At 40.3% G+C, this 21,625-nt stretch overlaps 1 protein-coding gene across 4 annotated transcripts in view; it reads right to left on the minus strand.

Annotated features, from left to right (window-relative positions):
- LOC126418689 (DNA ligase 4) overlaps positions 1-21,625 on the minus strand; it is a 302,986-nt gene that overhangs the window by 246,086 nt on the left and 35,275 nt on the right. For all 4 annotated transcript variants that reach the window (XM_050085584.1, XM_050085583.1, XM_050085582.1 and 1 more), the window contains exon 3: positions 215-372. In XM_050085584.1, the coding sequence (XP_049941541.1) occupies positions 215-372 (158 nt within the window). The remainder of the gene's footprint in view (positions 1-214; positions 373-21,625) is intronic.

Genomic DNA, 21,625 nt, shown 5'->3' on the forward strand with positions numbered 1-21,625 from the left:
ATGTAGCTGTGCACTAGTACAAACATTACAATTTCTGGTAGGGTGAAATACTTTGTACTGGATTAAAATCCATTGATAATATCTAAATGTGACTCAACACACACTGAAACCAGTCACGGAGTATAAATACAGAGAGGAGAGGAGAGAGAGAGAGAGAGAGAGAGAGAGAGAGAGAGAGAGAGAGCAAATGATGTGGTCTCTAGTTGATGCATACCTAAAATTCAGCAGTTTTTCTGCATCCATCCCACCTTTAGGAAGACAAAGTATGCGTATATAAATCTTAGCCAGAGCATGTTCTTTAACACCATATGCTGATCTTTCTCTATCAAACTTCGGTATCAACAGCCTTAGCACTGGATAGAAGCTGATTTCCTGAGAACAATGAAAGAACAGAATGACTGGAGTTATTTAAAGACAAATTTCAATCAATGTGTTAGTGACATAAAACATAAACAACAAAACACAAAAACTGAAAAACAACAAATAGTGTAAGAAATTTATTACAAAATTAAAAGAAAAATAACTGAATATTACATAGCAAAATCCAGAATATAATGTAACAATATTATGAAAAGGAAAGTTGCCACTCTAACACAATGAAACTGCAGGCAGTATTGGTAGAAGACTACTACAAAATCAAGGGTGAGTTAAAAAAAGCATGAGATTGAATCCCACTTGTAAACTATGGAACCTAAACAGGCTTTACAATTAGTCATCGAGGACCTACCAATTGATGCTGTACCCATCAAAATAAAGAATGCACTAACTGCAGAGGGGTTTGAGGTGACACTTGTACATAAGGTCAAAAACCCAGTTCTGCAAGGGGAAGGGGAAAATGGTTGCAAGAAAGAGATTAACTTTCTAGTGGTGATCATAAATAACAACAAGTCTCAGAGAGTTTTTGAAGTCCTACATACAATACTGGCCATTAAAATTGCTACACCACAAAGATGACGTGCTACAGACACGAAATTTAACCGACAAGAAGAAGATGCTGCGATATGCAAATCATTAGCTTTTCAGTGCATTCACACAAGGTTGGCGGCAGTGGCGACACTAACAACGTGCTGACATGAGGAATGTTTCCAACCAATTTCTCACACACAAACAGCAGTTGACCAGCGTTGCCTGGTGAAACGTTGTTGTGATGCCTCATGTAAGGAGGAGAAATGCGTACCATCACATTTCCGACTTTGATAAAGGTCGGATTGTAGCCTATCACAATTGCAGTTTATCATATCGCGACACTGTTGCTTGCGTTGGTCAAGATCCAATGACTGTTAGCAGAATATGGAATCGGTGGGTTCAGGAGGGTAATACGGAATGCCGTGCTGGATCCCAACGGCCTTGTATCACTAGCAGTCGAGATGACAGGCATCCTATTCGCATGGCTGTAACGGATCATGCAGCCACGTCTCGATCCCTGAGTCAACAGATGGGGACATTTGCAAGACAACAACCATCTGCACGAACAGTTCGACAACATTTGCAGCAGCATGAACTATCAGCTCGGAGACCATGGCTGCGGTTACCCTTGACACTGTATCACAGACAGGAGCGCCTGTGATGGTGTACTCAACGACCAACCTGGGTGCACGAATTTTTTCGGATGAATCCAGGTTCTGTTTACAGCATCATAATGGTCGCATCCGTGTTTGGCAACATCGCAGTGAATCCACATTGGAAGCGTGGTTTCGTCATTGCCATACTGGCGTATCAGCCGGCGTGATGGTATGGGGTGCCATTGGTTACACATCTCGGTCAACTCTTGTTCGCATTGACGGCACTTTGAACAGTGGACTTTACATTTCAAATGTGTTATGACCTATGGCTCTACCCTTCATTCGATCCCTTTGAAACCCTACATTTCTGAATGGGGGGTTCCATATGGTTCCCAAGTTGTGCAGCTGCTGTAAACCATAAAATTACCAAATAAGCAGCAACCACTCACAAATCATGTTTTCTTTATTTACTTTTGCAAATTGATTTCAACTGATTAACAGCTATCATCAGTGCTTTAAATGTGTATGTTCCCTGAGTAATAACACTGTCTTAAACAGACGTCAGCATCTCTGCTATATGGTGAGTAGCAACTTTCCTTTTCGTAATATTGTTACAAACTATACTTTCTCTGTTACAAATATGGTAGGCAGTAGGAACCTGTTATAAAGTGGTTGCATTACTACAGTAATTAATAAACATAGTTTTTCAGTAGTTCTGAGTTTTATTTAGTAAGAAATTGTTCTGTGTATCCTCTGGCAAGCTCCTCTCCATAAAATTAATACATTTATACACCTTCCTCCCAGCCACAGATTGATGTCACTCTAGTTCAGATTCAATGCACATTCTATTTGAGGTACACCTGCAGTGATCATTTCCAATTCTGAAGTTTCTGTTTTTTTGTGTACACAGTCCAGATTTCTTAAAGCTATAGTATGCAATATTTTAGTTGGATAGGAAAAACCAGTTACCGGTTGTTCTTGTTATATATAATGATTTGGCATTCTATAACTAAAAGTGTTGTGCATGAAAGTTGAATAATAAGTTCCTGAATATCAATAAAACATCAGTTATTGTGAACATTTTATCATAAACAGGAAACTTTAGCAAGGAGTACTATAAAACTGTGGCTACATGATGGTTTGAAATGGAAGGGGGAAATATATCTATAACTACTGAACAGGAAGTTTGGTAAATTTGTAATGTTTTAAAGAAAGCTTAAAGACTGCTGTAATTAAAACACAGTATTATGTTCTGTATCTAAATATGCATGCTCTGTAAAGATTCAGAGAAACACAGTTTCAGCAGGGCAACCATTTAAACTTCAAACACATCCAATATGGGTAGTAAAAATGTTGCAGATTGGGAATAGTGTACAACAGGGCTTAACAACTGGCCAGTTTTGAGCGCGAGTACTCACGTCTGCTCAGGCACGTGCTCGCAAGCAGGTGCAAGGTCGCAGAGTAGGGAGGGAGGGGAAATGCGCGCACACGTTTGAATGTGATCTCGCGTTCTTAGCAGATTTAACTAGCCATCTGAATGCTTGGAACATTTTACTACAAAGTAAAGATCTGCTAATTACTCATTTCATAGATCGAATATGAGCTTTTAAAATGAAATTTACACTTTGGGTGAGTCAGCTGGAAACAGGAAACCTAGCTCATTTTCCTAAATTATCATCCATGCAAGATGTTCACAAAGACGGTGAACGTTATTCACATAGTTTAGTTGCTCAGCGCTTTAGAGATCTGACAGCACTAGACAGTGATTTTAATCTGTTCTCTCCATATTCAGCGAATATTTAAGAGATTCTTCCTGAGCTGCAGCAAGAAATTATTGACCTGCAGTGTGACAGAGAATACAGAGACAAATTTCAGAACAAGAAAAACATTTTGGAATTCTACAGACACTTCCCTCAGAATAGATTTCCTCGTTTGCACAAACTGGCGGCTACAATAATATCAATGTTCGGTTCCACGTATGTTTGTGAACAACTGTTCTCTGCAATGAAATGTAACAAGACACACCTGAGAAACGCATTGTCTGATTGAAATTTAAACTGCACGCTGCACCTAAAATGCACAAGAACAATTACTCCAAACATAGACACAATTGTAAAGGGCAAAAAGTACAAGATAACCGAGAATCCCACACTTCAGTGACACCTTTTATTGTGTAACAGTTCACAAATTAATGCGAATGTAGAGATATACACTAAGCTAATAAAATTATGTGGCATGTGTACATTCTCCTTTATTTGTTTCATTTGTCGCAGTAATAATTCATGAGTGATATCCCTGCAGGTGGCCGCGGATTTACATTGACTGACAGCAGCTGTTGTGTGCCCCACGTGACTTTCCCCACTCTCCGCTCTGGTCCGGTAGTGGGGGTAGTGTGCTCGCGCTGCTCCGTGCTTGCACCTTGCTGCTCACAGCTTGCTCCGCGAGCACGTATGTTGTGAAGCCCTGGTGTACAAGCACTTTTCTAAGAAATTTAAATAATTATCAAACTCTCACTTGAAATGTTCAGCAATCAGTCTTCTGGAGGTAAAGTGTGATTTTTCTGTGGCATCAAGAAACAGCTGAAATCATTAAAATTGAACAAATCCCCAGGGTCTGATGGAATCCTTATAAGATCTTGTCTATATTCAGTTCACAACTGAGTTACCCCCTCTGTTAACTATATCTATTGTAGTTCTCTCAAACAAAAAATTGTGCCCAGTAGTTGCAAGAAAGCACAGGTCACATCTGTCTACAAGAAGTGTAGCAGAAATGGTCCACAAAAACTACTATCAGCATCCTTGACATCCATTTGTTATAGAATATTAGAACATACTGTGACTTCAAACATAATGAGGTATCTCGAACAGAACAACCTCCCCCATGCCAACCAGCATGGGTTTTGAAAACATGGATCACGTGAAACCTAGATTGCATTCTTCTCACATGACATCCTGAATGCCATGGATCAAGACAGTTGGGCAGATGCAGGATTTCTCAATTTCCAAAAAAACATTTGACTCAGCACCACAGCTATGCTTATTATCAGAACTCTGGTCATATGGGGTATCAGACAATAGATATCACTGGATTGTGAATTTCTTGGCATGGAAGAGCAGCATGTTACCTCGTATGGAGAGTCATCGTCAGATTTAAAAGTAACTTTGGGCTTACCCCAGGGAAGCGTGTTGGGCATCGTGCTGTTGTATATTAATGATATTGTGGACAATATTAATAGTAACCTCAGACTTTTCACAGGTGATGCAGTTATCTATGATGAAATGCAGTCTGAATGAAACTGTACAAATATTCAGTCAGCCCTTGATAAAATTTCAAAGTGGTGCAATGGTCGCAGCTTGCTTTAAATATTCACATATGTAAAACTGTGTATGTCACAAAACAAAAAACATGAATATAATATTAGTGACTCACAGTTGAAGCCTCTAAACTCACACAAATACTTTGGTGTACCACATAATAGGGTCATGAAGCTAAATGATCACATAGGCTCAGTCATGTGTAAAGCAGGTAGCAGTATACAGTTTCTTAGTAGGGTACTAGGGAAATGCAATTACCCTACAAAGGAGATTGCTTATAAATCACTCTTGCAACCCATACAAAACATGACTGGCAGAGGATATTGACTGTATACAGAGAAGGGCAGCATGGGTGGTTGTAGGTTTGTTTGACTCACAGGAGAGTGTCACACAGATTCTGAAAGAAGCGAACCGACAGACTCATGAAGATAGATGGAAACTATCTCGAGAAAGTCTGCTAACAAAATTTCAAGAACTGACTTTATATGATGACTGCAGGGATATTCTACAATCCCCTACCTATCACTCCCAAAGGGAGGACAAGATTAGATTAATTACAGACCACATAGAGGAATTTAAACAATCATTTTTTCATACTACATATGTGAATGAAATAGGAAAAAATGAGATGTACCCTCTGCCATGCACTTCACAGTGGTATGCAGAGAATAGATGTAGATCCCATAGTGAAAGACTGATGTGATGAATATCATCCTCATACATGCCAGAACATACTAGATAAAGCAACAGAACACTAACTTAACACAGAAGCATGAAGTGTAAGAATACCAGTATTAGATTCCCAGTATCATCCTCCTGGGACTGCCATTATGGAGGAGGTGTGATATGTATCACATGAAAGACTTCAACAATAGAGATTCTGGATTTTAACTCATTACTGCCTGAAGCCCTGCATTTACTACACTAGACAGTGACAAGCAGAACAAGAATTTCTAGTGATAGCTCCATTGTAACATTGGAGAGAACGTGAATAGCAAACAGTTTTGGACCTAACTGGCCTTGTTCAAATGTTCACATATTTAATTGGAGCTATAAGCAAATATGACTTCAGTTTGCATTTAAAAATGTTTTCATTGTCTGTTATTACCTTCTGTTCCGAAAGAAAATAGATATTTTTACAAGTGCAGAAAGGAAATAATCAGATATTTTTACAAGTGCATACTTTACTCCCTTCCATCAACAGCAAGAGTGTCAGAGATGGTGAATAAGGTCCCCCTAATCAGAAAGTTAGATGGATGTTTTATCTTGTTCTCCCTCAAAACAAGCCATATACTGTAAAGAATCACAAATTACATTCTCTTCTAAAATAGTGAAAACACAAGTTTCAGAAGCACTGATTTTACTCTATTGATAAGTATTTAAATGTATAAGATATATTATACAATGACTACTATAAATGTATACATAGACTCATCTCTGTCGGTGTCTACTTACTGCAGCAACAACACTCCTGAGTGTAGAGTATGCGTGAGTAAAAGTCTCGAATAGGGCCAGGGGCGTACTTACATGTTTTGTTCAGGAATGTTGTCAGCACTTGCTGCGAGGTATGATGGGAGCAAAAGAAGGCATGTCAGCTGTTAGTGTTATGCAGTCAATGAGAGAGCAGTAGGCAGACATGTTTCAAAAAAATAAATCTGGAAGAACAGGTGAAACATTGCTGTAAACAAGGATTATAAATTGAACTGCTCATTGTTTGAATCACAGCTATTTAAACTGTGCTAGTATCTGCAAACCAAGGACAGCATCGCAACCTATGATGTATTTGAAAAAGCAATGAAATATTTCTCTGCTCTGTGTTGCTACACAATTGATCTGTGTGGTCACACTGAGTAAGTGGATCCATGGTTTTTAATTAAACCATGGGAAGATGAAAGTGGATCAACACTTTTTTAATTAAATCAGGGGACAAGGTAGGCAGATCAATGTTTGTTAATATATTGAATGTGTGACTCTGTTATGAATAAACACCTACCTTCTCCCATGATTTAATTAAAAAACATTTATCCACTTACTCAGTGTGCTTGTGCCGATCAATTCCATGGTCATTTCACCACCACATTTGATACACTTTCGTGTCTCTGCAATTAATCCATGAGCCACGCACCAATGGAAGATGTTGCCATGCAAGACTAAATCACTTAAATTAATCCACTTTACAGCACTTGCTGCCACAATCACAAAATATTTCTTTTGAAACTTACTAATACATCAAAAAATAGGAAACAAGACAATGATTTCAACTTCGGTGCTAGAAACACATTGCCTCTCTTCTTGCCTCTCACTGGTTATGTCAAAGGATCATCCTATTGGTTATGAGAAACTGACATGATGCCAACCCATGAGCAGTAGATAGGTATTGCTGTGATTGCTGCTGGCCGTGATCTAGACTTTAGTGATGTGCATGTATAGATTTCTAATTTAGTATTGTAATTTAAGAGTGTACGCATACAAATGAGGATTGTATAAATAATGTGTTTATATATATCTTTATATATGCACTATTCAGTACATAAACTTAGTCAGTATCTAATGCTTAAATTACTTATGTAGACAAGAGGACCAATAAAAATACAATACAATCCCAACTTGATTATGTGCCTATCCACCATCCATCTCAATCACAAAGTGAGTTTTTAGCATTACTCCTCCCATTACTTAGATTCCACCGACGAATTTCCATTATTGTGATGAGAGTTTGTTGACAACTGACTGCTGTTTTAAATGTGTTCGAGAGATGCAACAGAAGAATCCCCAGGAAAGGTAGTCCACCGGTAAAGGAGATATCTTGCAAAACCCTTGTTCAACTGATACTCAATTATTGCTCATTATTTGGGATTTTTACCAGAAAGGCTTGGCACATGCAGAAGATCCAAAAGAGAGCAGCTCATTTCATCATAGGTTCATTTAGTTAGTGCAAAAAATTGTACAAAAATTCATCCAACTCTTGTAATGCCTATTACCTTATGGGTGCCCCACACACAGCCAGCCTCTTGGGTAGCTGCCTTTGTTGTGTAGTGCACATCTGATCTATTTAGGGGGACCCTATAGCTCCCAACTCTACGATGCAACTCTACGAAGTAACAGCCTAGGTTGCCACAGAATGGTCAGAGTCAAGCCTTCCACTTGACCATCAACCGGGGGGCCACGACCTGTTCTGGGGACAACAATGCAGATTGTGAGCTTCACTGAAACTTTGTGAGCATGGCTGGTATTCTCAACCCCCTCTGATAGTCACTGGAATTATTAAAGTATAACCTCAGAGCCCAGATAATAGGCATCGTTTGTTCCAATGTACACCACACTCTGTAGTTGGTTGCACCTTGTTCCCTCAATGGCCCCCAGAACAGCCTCTTCAATATAATGAATGAGACCTGCAGGCACACACACCAAGTGTACACAGTGTTCCTCTCCACCCCTTGCTGCCATTTCCCTAAGTGGTACCATCATTCACAATTTGTCTGCCCACTGCACGACATTCCAAAATGAAATAGCATCTTATATACATCCTGTTTCGTAATACTTAAATCATCTTGGACATGACCCAGGCAAGGTTCTCAGTTTCACATTGGATGAAACACAGATGTAATTTTGTGACTATTAAATATTATTGCAATTCTTGGAGAATTTTCTTCAAAGTATGACAAAAACACCTTGACATTTTTACATGATACTCCCTGAATTAGTCTCCATTTCAGTTGGAATGTGAGATGAAACTGCCTCTCTGACTAACAATCTGTCGTATCACCATCTTTAGATATTGATCAGGATCAGAAACAATGCAATCTGCAAGCTTTTGTGTATGTACTCTGCTCTTGGGGCTCCATGCTTCACATCAAACATCCTACTATTGTCTTCAAACTTCTTCACCAAAGTCAATTTGGTATTTCAGCATCTGACCACATCAACCAACATTTAAGTGTCTTCTAGAAAATATTCACACTTCTGAGACAGACTTAATTACTTAATAATGATGAACTGAAGTAACACAATGTTGTACACTCCAATCCTCCATTACTACTGGCATATGAAGTAGCATTCTCTCCCTTATCCTCCACTTCTTGGCCACTCAATGCAAGCTATTGTGCATGCACACTATTCAAAGTGAACCACATCAGTAGACTACACATCACTGTGTATATACACATATTCATACAATAACTGAAGCTACAACTCTGGATTGTAGAAAGGGAGGAAAGCCACACGGCAGTACACTTTGAAGGAAATTCCAAAATGGGATATAATATGTATACGAAAAAATAATGATAATAACAACAACAATAATAATAATTGTTGTGTACATAGTTCTGTGTAGTCAGCGCGTACACAACTTTCCCAACAGAGTGCGCCCCGCTAAGCACAACAGCGCAGGCGCAGCGCTCGTCCGGCTCCGCACAACGAGATGGCGCTGTCTTAGAGACTGACTAAATTCTGCTTCTGCCGATCCGCGTATTAATATGTAACACAACCAATGAGATTGCTGCTAACGTAGAACCATTTCTCCTCACGGATCACACTCGCGCAGTGATACCTGAACGCTCGAGGTATTATAACGAGTGTACAGACCTCCGATTAGTCAGTCTCCATTAGTCTGTAGACAAGTTTCAGTCTGCGCCAAATAAGATCATCATATTCCTGTACATAGCCATGAAGATAAATGAATAGACACTTTGTTAAGTAGCAGAGATATGTGAGAATAAGATTAACGAACCAAGACCAAAGGAACTTCAGATTGTCAATTGTAAACAGCATCCAGAATCAAGTTAAGTAATTTCTATGCTTTTTATTATTTTAATAAATGTGTGTGAAAATTAATCAAGTTCTGTTTAAAGTAGGTCACCGTCAATCCGCTACTCTAAGCGGGCAAGTGGCACTTCTCACTTCTATCGTCTGACCTAACGGCAGAAGATAAACACGCCACGATAAGACCACGAGACATATTGCTGACACTCACCTACTTCGTTAGAGCAACAAGTCAAATAATCTGACGGTGTGTGTACCGAAGGTCTTACAGTATGCACACCACAATAATAATAATAATAATAATAATAATAATAACCCCCGTGGAGGCCCGGGAAAAGAATCGGCCTCCGGTATGTTCTGCCAGTCGTAAAAGGCGACGAAAAGAACAAACCACTAATAGGGCTAACCCCCCTTTTAGTGTGATTAGTTGGTTCAGGACAGAACTAAAGAAGCCTCGGACAAGCGCCGTCATGGTCGGGGACGACGCTTGAACCCTATGCCCGCCCACAATGGTAACGACACTGCTAGCCAACTGGAAAATGATGTAAATCCAAATAGAGGTGTTTTGCAGGATATGCTTCCTGTAACCACCCTAGAAGGAAAACAAAGACAGAGGATGAGATGGTCAGATGAAGTTAATCGACACCTCATGTTCTGTTATTACCAAGCAACAAACCTAGGAACCAACACAACTGGATACAGATCACAAGTATACACAACATTTATTACCAGATACCCAGAATTAAAATTTTTAACAGAACAACAATTAGCTGATCAGATCCGTGTAATAATAAAAAATAACAGGATACCCCAGACAGAATTAGAAAACATCAAACAACAAGTACAACAAATACTGGAACAAAATAATGTGCAATCAGAAGAAGAAGAAAATACATCCCAGAGCAAACAAACAAAGAACAACATGCACCAATTAAACAATCAGAGGAAAACGAAATCTTAAGACAGCCACCAGAACAAGCACAAATAGAACACGAAGTGACACAGATGTTAGATATAGAAGAAAAATTTCAGCTAACATATATAGAATACAAAGACACAAATACAGACATTAGACCATTCTTGCGTAGACCACCAAATAACCCACAAGTCAAAACAACAATAAAAACTATCAACACAATCATACACAACAAAATAAATGAAAACACAACTATGGAAGAGTTACAACTACTGGTTTATATAGGAGCACTCACTACACTAAATATACACACTAGACAGAGATCAGAACCACCCAACACACAGAAGAAACCCACAAAACCAGCACGGCAACACAGGCTACAGATCAAAATAGAAAAACTGAGAAAAGACATCGGACAGCTAACACAATTTATAAGAAATGAAATCTCGGAAAAAAAAAACCGAAAAAAGTTAGGTAAAATCTCACAACAAGAAGCGACAGAGCAATTAGACGAAAAGAAGCAGAAATTACAAGCATTAGCCAAACGACTCAGAAGATACAAAAAAAGTGAAAATAGAAGGAAACAAAACCAAACATTCAACACAAACCAAAAGAAATTTTACCAGACAACAGATAACACACACATTAAAATAAACAATCCACCAAACATAACAGACATGGAACACTTCTGGAGCAACATATGGTTAAACCCGGTACAACATAACAGGCATGCACGGTGGATACAAGCAGAAACAGACACATACAAGATGATACCACAAATGCCTGAAGTGATAATTTTGCAACATGAAGTCACCCAAGCAATTAATTCTACTCACAATTGGAAAGCCCCTGGAAATGACAAAATAGCAAATTTCTGGTTAAAGAAGTTCACCTCAACACATTCACATCCAACTAAATTATTTAACAGTTACATTGCAGACCCATACACATTCCCCGATACACTTACAAACGGAATAACATTTCTGAAACCTAAAGATCAAGCAGACACAGCGAACCCAGCTAAATATCACCCCATAACATGCCTACCGACAATATACAAAATATTAACTTCAGTCATTAAACAGAAATTAATGACACATACAACACAAAACAAAATTATAAATGAAGAACAAAAAGGCTGTTGCAAAGAAGCACGAGGATGTAAAGAGCAACTGATAATAGATGCAGAGGTGACATATCAAGCTAAAACTAAACAAACGTCGCTACACTACGCATACATTGAGTACCAAAAAGCTTTTGATAGTGTACCCCACTCATGGTTACTACAAATATTGGAAATATACAAAGTAGATCCTAAACTGATACAGTTCCTAAACATAGTAATGAAAAATTGGAAAACCACACTTAATATCCAAACAAATTCAAATAATATCACATCACAGCCAATACAGATTAAGCGTGGAATATACCAAGGAGACTCATTAAGTCCTTTCTGGTTCTGCCTTGCTCTGAACCCACTATCCAACATGCTAAGTAATACAAATTATGGATACAATATTACTGGAACATACCCACACAAAATCACACATTTGCTATACATGGATGATCTAAAACTACTGGCAGCAACAAATCAACAACTCAACCAATTACTAAAGATAACAGAAGAATTCAGCAATGATATAAGTATGGCTTTTGGAACAGACAAATGTAAGAAAAATAGCATAGTCAAGGGAAAACATACTAAACAAGAAGATTACATATTGGATAACCACAGCGACTGCATAGAAGCGATGGAAAAAACGGATGCCTATAAATATCTAGGATACAGACAAAAAATAGGAATAGATAATACAAATATCAAAGAAGAACTAAAAGAAAAATATAGACAAAGACTAACAAAAATACTGAAAACAGAATTGATAGCAAGAAACAAGACAAAAGCTATAAATACCTATGCCATACCAATATTGACCTACTCATTTGGAGTAGTGAAATGGAGTAACACAGACCTAGAAGCACTCAATACACTTACACGATCACAATGCCACAAATATAGAATACATCACATACATTCAGCAACAGAAAGATTCACATTAAGCAGAAAGGAAGGAGGAAGGGGATTTATCGACATAGGAAAACAAAGACAGAGGATGAGATGGTCAGATGAAGTTAATCAACACCTCATGTTCTGTTATTACCAAACAACAAACTTAGGAACCAACACAACTGGATACAGATCACAAGTATACACAACATTTATTACCAGATACCCAGAATTAAAATTTTTAACAGAACAATGACTAGCTGATCAGATCCGCGTAATAATCAAAAATAACAGGATACCCCAGTCAGAATTAGAAAACATCAAACAACAAGTACAACAAACACTGGAACAAAATAATGTGTAATCAGAAGAATAAAATAAAATAATGGACTCAAACATCCCAGAGCAAACAAACAAAGAACAACACGCATCAATTAAACAATCAGAGGAAAACGAAATCTTAAGACAGCCACCAGAACAAGCACAAATAGAACACGAAGTGACACACATGTTAGATATAGAAGAAAAATTTCAGCTGACATACATAGAATACAAAGACACAAATACAGACATTAGACCATTCTTGCATAGACCACCAAATAACCCACAAGTCGAAACAACAATAACAACTATCAACACAATCATACACAACAAAATACATGAAAATATAACTATGGAAGAGTTACAACTACTGGTTTATATAGGAGCACTCACTACACTAAATATACACGCTAGGCAGAAATCAGAACCAACCAACACACAGAAGAAACCCACAAAATCAGCGTGGCAACATAGGCTACAGATAAGAATAGAAAAACTGAGAAAAGACATCAGACAGTTAACACAATTTATAAGAAATGAAATATCAGACAAAAACGAAAAAGGTTAGGTAAAATCTCACAACAAGAAGCAATAGAGCAATTAGATGAAAAGAAGCAGAAATTACAAGCATTGGCCAAACAACTTAGAAGATACAAAAAAAAGTGAAAATAGAAGGAAACAAAACCAAACATTCAACACAAACCAAAAGAAAATTTACCAGACAATAGATAATACACACATTAAAATACACAATCCACCAAACATAACAGACACGGAACACTTCAACACAAACCCAAAGAAATTTTACCAGACAATAGATAACACACACATTAAAATACACAATCCACCAAACATGACAGACATGGAACACTTCTGGAGCAGCATATGGTCAAACACGGTACAACATAACAGGCATGCATGGTGGATACAAGCAGAAACAGACACATACAAGATGATACCACAAATGCCTGAAGTGATAATTTTGCAACATGAAGTCACCCAAGCAATTAATTCTACTCACAATTGGAAAGCCCCTGGAAAAGATAAAATAGCAAATTTCTGGCTAAAGAAGGTCACCTCAACAGATTCACATCTAACTAAATTATGTAACAGTTACATTGCAGACCCATACACATTCCCTGATACACTTACACATGGAATAACCTATCTGAAACCTAAAGATCAAGCAGACACAGCAAACCCAGCAAAATATCACCCCATAACATGCCTACCAACAATATACAAAATATTAACTTCAGTCATTAGACAGAAATTAATGACACATACAACACAAAACAAAATTATAAATGAAGAACAAAAAGGCTGTTGCAAAGGAGCACGAGGATGTAAAGAGCAACTGGTAATAGATGCAGAGGTGACATATCAAGCTAAAACTAAACAAAGGTCACTACACTACGCATACATTGATTACCAAAAAGCTTTTGAGAGTGTACCCCATTCATGGTTACTACAGATATTGGAAATATACAAAGTAGATCCTAAACTGATACAGTTCCTTAACATAGTAATGAAAAATTGGAAAACCACACTTAATATCCAAACAAATTCACACCACAGCCAATACAGATTAAGTGTGGAATATACCAAGGAGACTCATTAAGTCCTTTCTGGTTCTGCCTTGCTCTGAACCCACTATCCAACATGCTAAATAATACAAATTATGAATACAATATTACTGGAACATACCAACACAAAATCACACATTTGCTATACATGGGTGATCTAAAACTACTGGCAGCAACAAATCAACAACTCAACCAATTACTAAAGATAACAGAAGCATTCAGCAATGATATAAATATGGCTTTTGGAACAGACAAATGTAAGAAAAATATCTTAGTGAAGGGAAAACACACTAAACAAGAAGATTACATATTGGATAACCACAGCGACTGCATAGAAGCGATGGAAAAAACAGATGCCTATAAATATCTAGGATACGGACAAAAAGTAGGAATAGATAATACAAATATTAAAGAAGAACTAAAAGAAAAATATAGACAAAGACTAACAAAAATACTGAAAACAGAATTGACAGCAAGAAACAAGACAAAAGCTATAAATATTTATGCTATACCAATACTGACCTACTCATTTGGAGTAGTGAAATGGAGTAACACAGACCTAGAAGCACTCAATACACTTACACGATCACAATGCCACAAATATAGAATACATCACTTACATTCAGCAACAGAAAGATTCACATTAAGCAGAAAGGAAGGAGGAAGGGGATTTATCGACATAAAAAACCTACATTATGGATAGGTAGACAATTTAAGAAAATTATTTATAGAATGAGCACAAACTAGCAAAATACACAAAGCAATCACTCATATAAATACATCGGCTACACCACTGCAACTTCATAACCACTTCTACAACACTTTAGATCACGTAACATCAACAGATACAAAGAAAGTAAATTGGAAAAAGAAAACACTACATGGCAAGCACCCGTATCATCTAACACAGCCACACATCGATCAAGACACATCCAACACATGGCTAAGAAAAGGCAATATATACAGTGAGATGGAAGGATTCATGATTGCAATACAGGATCAAACAATAAACACCAGATATTGCAGCAAGCATATTATTAAAGATCCCAATACCACAACAGATAAATTCAGACTTTGCAAACAACAAATAGAAACAGTAGATCACATCACAAGTGGATGTACAATACTAGCAAATACAGAATACCCCAGAAGACATGACAATGTAGCAAAAATAATACATCAACAACTTGCCATACAACATAAACTAATAAAACAACAAGTTCCCACATACAAGTATGCACCACAAAATGTACTGGAGAATGATGAATACAAATTATACTGGAACAGAACCATTATAACAGATAAAACAACACCACATAACAAACCAGACATCATACTCACCAATAAAAAGAAGAAATTAACACAACTAATCGAAATATCCATACCCAATACAACAAACGTACAGAAGAAAACAGGAGAAAAAATTGAAAAATACATCCAACTGGCTGAGGAAGTCAAGGACATGTGGCATCAGGATAAAGTTGACATTATACCAATTATACTATCAACTACAGGAGTCATACCACACAATATCCACCAGTACATCAATGCAATACAGCTACATCCAAAAGTATATATACAACTACAGAAATCTAATTATTGTTACATGTTCAATTACCCGAAAGTTCCTAAATACAATGTAACATATACCGTACAGTTAAAAGGAAGTAACGCTTGATCAAGGTCTGCTTCACTTTCCATTTTTAACCAGACATAATGTCTGAGAAAGGAAAGAAATAATAATAATGTCATCTTGGTAAGAATTTTAACAAATAGAGCTTGGAAACCTAATGGAGACGTACAGTGCCTGACAGTCTCACCAGACTAATATGAGGTTGCGAGCATTAAGAAATCACTGATTTCAAGCTGGCTGATAAAGAATTGTAGTTAAATATGTGATGCAGTGATAGACCATTTATAAGTACGTAACACCAACACAATACAAAGAGGCCATCAATTGACACACAGGGCAGAATTCAACAGTTCGACAGTTCCTGCCAGCAAACAAGCCTTGGTTGTCTGTCAGCCAACAGCAGAAAATTCTGTGAGTGAAAGAATCTATTCAGTTGACCTTGTTTACTAAAAAGGATCTCCATTCTTGCTGGTACATGCCTCTGGACTGTCACTTACAATGTGTAATGTAACGTAACATGAAGATTCGATTTGAGCAATAAGAAAATGGCTCCGTTTCACGATTCAAGCCAAAGTGGTAGGCCAGTAATTTGAGTATCTAGTAAGGCTCACCTATGTTCTACATTAATGAAATTATGACCCAGTGTCTGTACTTTCGCACATGTTCATGAAACTTGGGAAGAAGCAATAAAATCAGACCAAGGTATCAACCCAGAAGTTCGTTTCTTCATTCCTACTTCCCTAGCCAGAACCAGAGAGTCTTTCTGTTTGTTGGCTGGTAGATTTAAAAAGGGGGTGGGGGGAGGAGGATGGACCAAATTGCTAGGTTATTGGTCCCTCGTTCCGATTAAAATAATTCCACAAAGGTGGGAGTAAAATAATCAAGACATACAGAACACAGCTAAAAGAAAGGTGAAAACCACAAAAATGAAAAAAAAAAAAAAACCCACACACACACACACAAATAAAATGTAAAACTAAAACTGCTGTTTAAGCATTGTTGCCCAACACTGAAGGTAGGATGCTGAGAAAGTTAAAAGAAAGGTGGGCAGTCAGCAAGAAGTGGACGACCGTCATTTGTGAGCCACAGCGACACCTAGGTGGGTCCTCGCGATGGAGGAGGTAATCACGTGTTAGCCACGTATGACCAATGCGGTGCTGGCAGAGGACAACTGATTCCCTAAGAGATACCACATGGAAGACTTCCACACATTCGTAGTCTCCTTAAAGACATGCAGTTTGTTGTGTGTACTGTTATGCCATTCTGTCTCCTAAAGCTGAAAAACCGTGAGGCGCAAGACAGAATGCAAGTCAATTTTGGAGATGCCCATCTCCAGAAGCAGTTTCAGCGTAGCCTGTTGGCAAGTTCATTGCCTGGGATTCCGACATGTTCTGGGGTTCACACAAACAATCAAGGCAGGATTGAACTAGGGCTCCGTAGAGCTGCAGCAGTGTAGAGCATTCTGCACCGTAGTTTGTGTTGCTCAGGCAGTGGAGGGCTTTGAGGTCTGCCAGCACTTCCACTTAAGCTGGTGAAGGTGAGGTAGCCAAGTCAATTGGCCATCGAAAACCAGTCCTAAGAATCGATATGTCTCCACTACAGTGAGTGGACCGTCATTAAGGTAAAGTTCTGGTTCTGGATGAACGGTGTGACACCGACAGAAATGAATGACATATGACTTTGTGGCTGAAAACTGGAAGCCGTGGGCTAGAGCCCATGACTGCACCTTCTGAAAAGCTCTCTGTAGGTGCCGCTCAGCAGCATCAGTACTGAAGGAGCAGTACAAAATACAGAAGTCATCCACATACAGAGAAGGTGAGACCAATGGCCTGACAGCTGCTGCTACACCATTAATAGCCACTAAAAATAGACACACACTCAATACGGAGCCCTGCAGATCGCCATTCTCCTGAATACGGTGGGAACTATGGGAGGCACTGACTTGGACACAGAAAGTACGGAGTGACAGGAAGTTTTGGATAAAAATCAGGAGTGGGTCCCAGAGACTCGTCTCATAAAATATGGCATGGATATGATGTCGCCAGGTTGTGTTGTATGCTTTAAGCAAATCAAAAAAGTTGGCAACCAGATGTTGGAATCTGGAAAAGGGTGTTCAGATGGCAGACTTGAGGGACACAAGATTATCAGTGGTAGAGCGACCCTGGAGGAAGCCACCCTGACATGGACCCAGTAGGCCACATGACTTCAGGACCCAACCCAACCACCGACACATCATACATTCCAGCAGCTTGCAAAGAAAGCTGATGAGGCTGATGGGCTTGTAGTTATCCACAACAAGTGGGTTTTGACCGGGCTTCAGCACCGGAATGATGGTGCTCTACCGTCACTGCGATGTAAAGACACCATTGCACCAGATCAGGTTGAAGATGATGAGGAGATGTCGCTTGTAGTCAGATGAGAGATGTTTAATCTCTGACTGTGGATCCGATCTGGCCCAGCAATGTGCAAGGGCACTGAGGAGCTCCCACTCTGCAAATGGGGCATTATAGGGTTCACTGTGGCATGTAGTGAACGAGAGGACTTTCCTTTCCATCCAAAGTTTGAGGGTGCGAAAGGCTGGTGAGGGGGGGGGGGGGGGGTTGGTAGTTCTTTGATGCACAGGCTCGAGCACAGTGCTCAGCAAAGTGCTTGGCAATCATGTTTGTGTGTCGGTAGATAACACGCCATTGATGTTAGTGCCAGGGACACCTGTTGGAGTCTGGTACCCAAAAAGACATCTTATCTTCGTCCAGACTTGGAAAGGTGACGTATGGCACCCAGTGGTTGACACATACCTCTCCCTACACCACTGTTTCCGTCGTTTTATAAGCTGTTATAAGCTGGCAAATGCGGTCACGGAGTCGCTTAAAGGCTATTAGGTGCTCTAGGGAAGGGTGCTGCTTATGTCATTGTAGAGCTTGCTGACACTCTTTACTTGTCTCAGCAACTTCCAGCGACCACCAAGGAACTGCCTCTTACCGGGGGCACCCTAAAGAACGAGGGATCTCTTTTTCCGCCGCAGAAACAATCGTTGTAGTGACCCGCTCAACCACAACATCGATGGCACCATGTGGGGGAGATTCAGCAGTGACAGCAGAGGTGAAGGCTTCCCAGTCTGCCTTGTTTAAAGCCCATCTGAGTAGGCGTCCATAGGCATGACTCTGGGGGAGTGACAGGAAGATGGGGAAGTGGTCACTACCACACAGGTCATCATGTGCTCTCCAGTGGATAGATGGGAGAAGGCCATGACTGCAAACCGAGAGATCAATGGCCGAATATGTGCCATGTGCCACACTGAAATGTGTGGAGGCATCTGTATTTAAGAGGCAGAGGTCAAGTTGTGTCAGTAAATTTTCAACCCCCCTACCTTGGCACACAAGGGGTTATGCACATTAAAATCTGCAAAAAGTAGGAAATGTTTAGGGAGTTGATCAGTCAGTACAGCCAATACAGTCAGGGGTACAGCACCATCTGGAGGAAGGTATACATTGCAGAAAGTTATTTCCTGTGTCGTTCTTATCCTGACAACCACAGCTTTAAGAGGGGTTTGAAGGGGCACAGGTTCATGACATACTGAGTTCAGGACATAGGCCCAAACTCCACCTGACACTCTATTATAGTCGCTACGGTTCCTATAATATCCCTTATAGCTGCGGAGGGCAGGGGTCCACATTGTTGGGAACCAGGTTTCCTGGAGGGCAATGCAGAAAGCTGGTATAAAGCTTAACAGTTGCCATAGCTCAGCCAGGTGGTGGAAAAAACTGCCGCTATTGCACTGGAGGATTATATGAGCCTGAGACTGGGAAGGCATTAAACACTCAATGAGGCAGTCTACGTCTCAGGGTCACCTGCTACTACCGGATGAGTATCTGTGCGATTGACATCCACTGTGTCTGAGGGTCCAGAGAGATCTAGGTCCTCAGCAGATGCCAGAAGCTCCATATCATCCTCAGACACAGAGCTTATAGGTAGTGATGGTGTGGGTGCCACCACAGTGCCTTGGTTCTTCGAGGTCTCTTTCTTTTTAGGCTTCTCTCGCTGCTCCTTAGGTTTGTCCAGCTGGGAGGGCTTCACTGTTTCAGTCTCAGGGACTGAGGTGGACCATGAAGCCCCATGACCAGCTATCTGTGGTTGCTTCAGCCACTGGTGGGTGACAGCTTTGCCACTGGTAGGAACCTAGGAAGGGTGTGACCCAAAGGATCCCTTCCTGGTGAGTGGAGCTGAAGAAGACTTAAGCTTCTCTGGCCGAGAAGTGGGGACTGATGTCCCCGATGGTTGAGGGGATGTTGCTCCTGAAGTAAGTTGTGCAGGAGCAACAGAGACGGAAGTGCCCCCACCATCAAGTGGGCAGGTGGAGCCTGACAGCTCTGAGAGCCAACTGTATGTGGCGTAACGGAAGATGGTAGAACCGTTGTTGTAGCGGCGGCCTAGGTTGATGTCATATGCACAGGATGTAGCCTTTCATATTTTCTATTAGCCTCAGTGTAGGTCAATCGGTCTAGGGTCTTGTATTCCATTATTTTTCTTTCTTTCTGGAGAATCCTGCAGTCTGGCGAGCAAGGGGAACGGTGCTCTCCGCAGTTCACACAGATGGGAGGCAGGGCACAGGGAGTATTGGGATGTGAAGGACACCCACAATCCTGACAGATGATGCTGGAAGTACAGCGGGAAGACGTATGGCCGAACTTCCAGCACTTAAAGCACCACACCGGGGGAGGGATATATGGTTTTATGTCACAACGGTAGACCATCACCTTGAAATAATGGACACCTCGCCACTCTAAATTGGCGTGCAACTCATCGTCAGACTACAAAATGAGGTCCCTGTGAAATATGATACCCTGGAGCATATTTAAGCTCTTATGGGGTGTGATGGAAACAGAAACATCCCCCAGCTTGTCACACATGAGTAGTGCCCGTGACTGGGCAGAAGATGCTGTTTTGATCAAGACCAACCCTGAACGCATTTTGGACAAGCCCTCCACCTCCCCAAACTTGTCCTCTAAATGCTCCAAAAGTTTCACTGCCATCCTTAGCCTGGTGTTCCTCCCATGGTGAGGCAGGGGGGGAGGGGGGGGGGTTATTTAGGGTCATATTTCTTAGCATTGAAATTAGACCTTGACTGCTTAGAGACCGCTGGTGTTTGACCACCTGGCAGGATTGCCATTGCCAGGAGCCCCGATGCCCGAGGGTGACGGGCATCTGCCCCTTGGCATACATGGGGAGTTAACAGCATCAGCAGAGCAGCTCCTGTGGAGTCAGGGGGCAACAACCAACAGGGTACATGGCAGCCCCACCACACGGACTGGCTACCATGCTGGATATGAGTGCAAATGAGCTAGGAAGTCCATTATCACCGACAGCGCAGAAAATGATACTACACAGAGGATGGAAGAAGACACACCCAGGAGGGTGACCTCACCCAACAGCTGGAGAATGGGCGGAAGTGCAGATCTACATTGAGGAAGGATGCGAGAGGTCTCAGTGCATGATGGACACTATGCGCCAAGTAGGGCGCCCTTCCCAATTGGCTCGCTCTTTGGGAAAATTTTGAAAAATGGAGGTCAAAACCTACAGGGTCCCATCA

The sequence above is a fragment of the Schistocerca serialis genome, chromosome 9, assembly GCF_023864345.2.
Source record: "Schistocerca serialis cubense isolate TAMUIC-IGC-003099 chromosome 9, iqSchSeri2.2, whole genome shotgun sequence".
Lineage (NCBI taxonomy): Eukaryota > Metazoa > Arthropoda > Insecta > Orthoptera > Acrididae > Schistocerca > Schistocerca serialis.